General features: G+C 39.5%; 1 protein-coding gene across 1 annotated transcript in view; it reads right to left on the bottom strand.

Moving 5' to 3' along the window:
- WDR26 (WD repeat domain 26) overlaps nt 1-4,940 on the bottom strand; it is a 26,454-nt gene extending 21,514 nt beyond the window's left edge. Inside the window, exons 1-2 of the mRNA XM_010154978.1 lie at nt 4,845-4,940; nt 4,654-4,710 (exon numbers count right to left, since the gene is read on the bottom strand). Of these exons, the coding sequence (XP_010153280.1) occupies nt 4,654-4,710; nt 4,845-4,925 (138 nt within the window). The 5' untranslated portion in view covers nt 4,926-4,940. The remainder of the gene's footprint in view (nt 1-4,653; nt 4,711-4,844) is intronic.
- Nucleotides 4,941-6,188: the final 1,248 nt, after the last annotated feature.

Here is a 6,188-nt window from a genome sequence, read left to right on the forward strand (position 1 = left end):
ACACTAATTTGTGTAACGCCAGTCCCAACAATTCCATAGAAGCATTACAAGAACACTAACATGCAGAATGCTGTTGCCAAGTTATCAAGAGGCATAGCTTCAGTTTTGGGTTAGAAAATATAATTAAAAAAAAAAAGAGACCCCAGTGCCATGTGTGACTTTGGCATATTAGGAACATAAAAGCCTCCAGAACAACACAATACTGTGCACTTCATGTAGGAGTCTACTGTTAACTTAATGGAGAATTAGAATAAAAGATAAGCAGTTTTAAATTGTAATTTATCTACAGCAAAGGGTAGGGACTGAAGTGTTGATAGGGAAATTAAATTGATTTTCTAAGCTATTTTGATAACTACTCCAAAACTTACCCTACAGTACATTCAAACAATGGCATGAATACAGCCTCCTTAAGGCAAAAGTCACACTTCAGCAACACCATATTTCAAGTAATTTTTTATACTGGGACACTCAGAGCTTCCTACTACTTATTTCTGTGCAATTACTGACTTTGAAAACAAAATTCAGTTGTTCAGTGAAATCTATTTGTCAGCATTTTCTCTCAACTACTTATATGCCCTACTAAAATACTGCTAAATGCTTCCAACACCACCACCTCATGGTAGAAAAGACCATTTTGAGTGCATGATCTCTTCTAGAAGAGGTTGAGAACTGTTTACAGCATCAGCAACTGCAAAGTAAAAGCACAAACCCCACTATTTAAGTAGAGGGGAACAAGTGTAAAACTAACCTGACACAATGCACCCACAAGAACAGCTTACTCATTCTCCATATTCTTCAGCTGCCTTCCAAAGAAGGGACATAGAAGTTATCATAATCCCAATTATACCACGTACAACGTAACAGAAGTCCCTGGGATTTGTTGTTACCACCTCAGCACTTGCAACAGAAATTCAATGTCATGACACTCTCCTGAAATCCAGACACCACCATGGCTTCACTTACATCCACGATCTGTCACCCTGTAGGACCCGTGGAAGAGTCCAACACAAGACTTTCAGCACCCCAGTCTAGCTAGTTTTGTTCAGTTATCACTACCTCATCCCATCTTTCAACTCCATAGAGGATGAGGATAAAGTGTATTACTTTGTTGTTTCTAGAAGCTATTATTTAAGTGTAAGTTGAACCTCTGATCAGCCTGGGGCAAAACTGCGGCAGAGCTAACAGATCTTGCAGGCTTTTGCTTATTTGTTTTAATGTACATACTATTAGCATTTTGCTTTCTTCAAACTACAGCCTTTGATTACTAGCCTGAATGTTTAGACAGATTGTGTTGTCCTAATTGTTAGTAGGAGAGTCTCCTGCAGAATTTTAAATTCTAGGAAGTTTTACATGCACCACGATTCACCAGCACCAAGTAACCAAAGGTGAAAGCCCCAGCAACACAACTGGGAAAATAACCAGACAGGCATCCTACCACAGTCAAGAAATTGGGCCAATTTGATCACTGGTTACAGCAGCAAATCTTCAGAAGTTTAAAAAGAGTAAAACGCATAATAACCTAATTTTAGGATTACATTTCGGTGTTATTTTTGACCTGCATGTCGTCACAAGCTCCACAACAGTTTTCTTACTATACTAAGAGTTCAAAATAAACATGTAAACACTGCTCAAACAACTTTTCTTCGAAATGAAGGTAACTAAAAGACATGCTGAAATTATCAGCTGATGTTTCAAGACAAACTCAAGGCAGTAGCTATCTACTTACAGCCTGCAGAACTCAGACCCCAGTTTTCATTACTCTCTAGTCTTTATTCCACTGATAGTCTTGTAAAACCCTGATAAAGCACTTAAATATCCAAAACTCAAATGTAAGATTTGATACGTAAAGGGAAAAAAATATTCTGGCCTACAGAATTTAACAAGACTTCAGCCATACCAAATCCTGTCACTTAAAGGAATTCATTCCAATAGGGAACTGCCCTTAACGCTGATAGGAAGAGGGACACCATACAGGCAGGTGGAGCATTTGCTCAAACAACAAGATCTAAGTCACCTTTTTTGTTGTATTGCCTGCTGTGGTCTGTATTCCAGAACTGTGGAAAAGCCCCATTTAAGTAAATGGCAATAAGAGGACAGTTTGAAAGTATATTCCACATGATTATAGAAGAATAATCTCCAGATTTCTTCCTAGGTTCAACTAGTTACCCAGGACAGGTGCTACAATGTAACAACTGGCCCTAAAGTAAGCAAAACCTCAGAAAATAGCAGCTTCAAGCCAACCCAAGTGTTACTCAAGGAAAAATAACAAGCTTGAATCAACCAGAAAGTTTTCCTACAATTTGTTTCCAGACAGCTGTATCTTATATGTTGGAAAAGTAAACATGACTAATCACATGCTGTATAATACTCAGTTGTGTTGACACAAATAGAAATGGCAGACTGTCCCAGCCCCCCATCCAGACCCCACCAACGTATCAACACACAGCATCAAAGGCTTACAAATTGAGATCAGCCATTTCACATTCAGTGTTTTCACCTGTAAAACTTATCACTTCACAGAAATAAGGAAATTAAAACAAGAGTAGAATTTTCAAAATACATCTGTATCCCCTTCACTGACCAGACATTTCAAAAAGAGCTCTATATCCTGGTTATTTTGTCCAGGTCATATTAACTATAAGGGAAAAAAAGCCAAAACCAAACCACAAACAAACCACCAAACACACACACCCCCTAATTTGTAAGGTACTCTGTGTCATCTAAACTTTTAGGTACCCATTCTTCTCGTATGCACATATTTTTGAAACATCTAGTCATATGCTGTGAGTCACAAGTCAGGAGTCCGGAAACCCAAAACCTATTTTTCTCTTTGTAAAGAGTTACCTGCAGCAGCAGCTTGTTTGGACTTTCCCTAATCAAGGCATTTCTCATCTTCATTAGCTCTGCCTGTTGCAGTTGGGATTACCTACAGAGTGTAAAGCATCCCTCCTTACCTGTAAGGATCTTTCACTAGCTTTCCAGGTGCTGACTACACTAACACCCCCCCTAATCTCAACCATGTACAAAAGAGCCAGGCAGGAAGGAAGGTGGAGACAGTGGGCATGCAATGGAGCATGCACGAGCTCAACTTATCCTTGCAGTATTGTCTTACTAACACATACATGTAGGACATTCAATACTGTTATCTGTTTTACATTACATGACATTTCTATAAAATGAGAACAACTTTAAAAAGGAAACAGTTAATATTTGGTTCAGGAAAAGTTCAGTCTAAACCAAGTACTTTTATTGCACCAAGTTTCATTTAAGCCATTAGACATCAACACTGAAGAAGAGCATGCTTTCAGAGCCCTCCAAAACAACAGAAGGAAAACATCCCCTTTTTCCTCAAATTAAGGTCTCCAAAATGTAGAGTGCTGATACTCTTGACTCCCAGACATGTAAAAACACTTTAACACTACAGAGAAACTTGATAAGAAGTTAGAAACATGAGAAAATCTGCTTCAGTTGACCTTTCATATTTACATCACATGGTTTCATACTTTCAGTCTCCACAAACTATTGAAAGCTGCGTGCAACAATCTAAACTATTTGAACAGTAGATCTTATGTCTATCAAGTCTTTGAGAAAAGCGAAAAGTGACCTGCTAGGCTAAATAAGAGGTGCTAAGCTTTGACCAAGTTAATAAAACAGAATGTAAACTTCTCTCGGGTACCCTCTGATGTTTTGTTAAACATCTGGTTTTCCTACTTCACTTCCTGTTCTCTCTGTCTCCCTCCCCCACCAGACAGGAAATCGTCTTGACAACAAATGAATCAGCTAGAAGGGGAGCTAAGCAGCCATCAGCTGATTCTTCATTGTTTACAGTCAGACACTTCAAAAAGTCTTGCTACTGTTTTCTTCCTAAGTGACCACAGTAGTTCTAACTTCATTTCGTTAAAATAAACATTTAGACACAACAGAACAAGCCTTTTGAACAGCTTAGTAATGATTTTAATCTTGAGATAGAAAAATCAAACTAAAACACTTTCCCCAAAGTAACCAAAATCATAACAACACATATTGTAATTGTCAAGCCATGGGATCTACCAACCTTTTATTTCTAGGTTCATCTTTTTAAAAAAGCCAGCCACAGAGAAAAAGCTCTAAATAAAATGCCAAACAGCAACACAAATGCAGTTGCTCTTTAGAAGCCATCTGGAAAAGCAACAGTATTGTTCATGGTCTATAGCACGTTACAAGAAGATAGAGGCTGCTATTGCAATGCCAACTTCACATTAGTATTACTGCATTTTATTTCTAAACTCCTCTTCCCTCAAGAAAACCTAACTCCCATAAACACACAGATTGTGAGAACTATTTCAGGTTTTAAATTAGCATTCAACAGTTTCTACAGGAACTGACCTGTTTTAGGACTGTTACAGGATTTATATTTTATCAGTTAGGTGTGTGTAACAAAGTTTAAATGTTCAAAACACCAAATATTAGCCTGAATACTTTTGGGCTTCCTGTCTCACATTCTAAAAAAGAACTTAAAAGCTCAGATTAGTATGACGTTTGAGATAGCATGCAAGCCACTCAGAGTAAACAAAAAAGAAAACAGAACTATTGACAACCAGCTCCATAGTGAAAGATTACACCACCACAATTAGTCCAACTATACAGCTCAAAGAGTTCAAGTGTGCCTCTTACCACAATTGCATGCGGAGAATGCACTAAGGCCTTAAGTTCATTCAGGTCGTTCTCAGCCTGCAGAAATCGGCATAAGAAAACAAAACAAAAAAACAAATAAAAAAGTATATGAGGAGAGTGGATTTTGAATTCGCTCACAGATACTATAAATTTAAACAGTGGTTAATACAGTCCTATAAGCCCTACGTTACCTTATCCCATTCTCCTTCCATGACATGATTGCGGAATTTGGTAGCAGAAGGATGTTCTAAACGACATCCTGACTCTTGCATGAGAAGATCAACAGTCTGGCTGCAGGAGAGATACAGTGTAAAAAAACCCGACCAGTTTTACCCTCGCAAATACACCGCCTGCTATGATAACAGTTAACCATATTTATAAGTAACTTTAATAAAGTAAGAATACTATGACCAGGTTCAGATGCTTGTCCACAAAGGCTATCTCAGTCACCTGAGACATGTACACAGCTACCTATACCTAAAGCAAGTGGTCAATGAGCTCGAAAGCTTCACTGAAGTACCATAAAGTATGTGACTTACCAGCCACCACAAACAGCCATCCCTGCACAGAAGATAAACTTCATGAAGGAAGACACAGACCCAAAGCTGTTAGCTACTGACTACTATCCCCTTCCCCCCCCACACCCCCCTCAGAACAGAGCGCGCTACATCTGCAACAGGCCTAACTTTCTTCTTCATCACATATTAAAAGACTGGCTCCTTAAAATAAAATAAACAAACTCGTGAACCTGTAGCCCTCCCCCTTTTACACTAAAAATAGCTTATTTACTGTGGTGTCGTCTACGAACAGTCACGAGTTGTCTGCTGCTGTAAACTTGCCTCTTGTGTCAGAGGCAATTTATTTTGTGTGCTAAGTTCTTTATAATCGACCCATTCCACAGTGTTTTGAAGAGTTTTTTAGTGGTAGCTACGTGAAGACGTTACAGGACTTCTCTAGATTCCTTCCAAAATCATGACGTGCTGGCTTTAGCTTTACTCACTCAGCGAATGCTGTGATTGAATTCTTAGACTTCCCCTACTCCACTGGGTAATTATTCTCCCTATTCTGATTTTGAGAAAGGGCCAACAAACGCGTTTCTAGCCTACAGATAAGATTATTATCAAAAACATGTGTCCAGCACGAATTTGCAGAGGCTTTCACCATCTACAGGGACGAAGGCTTTCAAGAGCAAAGCCAAACAGCCTATTTAAGCAGCCGTTCAGCCTGTGCTCCCTTCCCCAGAGCTGGCAAGCCGAATCTTGGGAGCCTATCTGCAAAAAGCCTTCCCCCCCGCCCAGCTGCGGGCTCCATTATGTTCACCAGATAACTTCTCCCCCGCTAACACATTTGTATTGATCTACCCTTATCGGTGTGCAACTCGACTTCCATATTGCCAATGCTGGCAGAGGAAGTTCCCGGCCTGTCCCTTCGCAGACGCCGAGCTGACCCGGCACAGGCTTGGAAAACACATCTCCGGCTCCATTATTATTTTTTTTTTTTTGCGAGCGGGCCTGCCCCACTGCTTTGCCTCTCAC

The sequence above is a fragment of the Eurypyga helias genome, unplaced genomic scaffold (assembly GCF_000690775.1).
Source record: "Eurypyga helias isolate BGI_N326 unplaced genomic scaffold, ASM69077v1 scaffold28867, whole genome shotgun sequence".
Lineage (NCBI taxonomy): Eukaryota > Metazoa > Chordata > Aves > Eurypygiformes > Eurypygidae > Eurypyga > Eurypyga helias.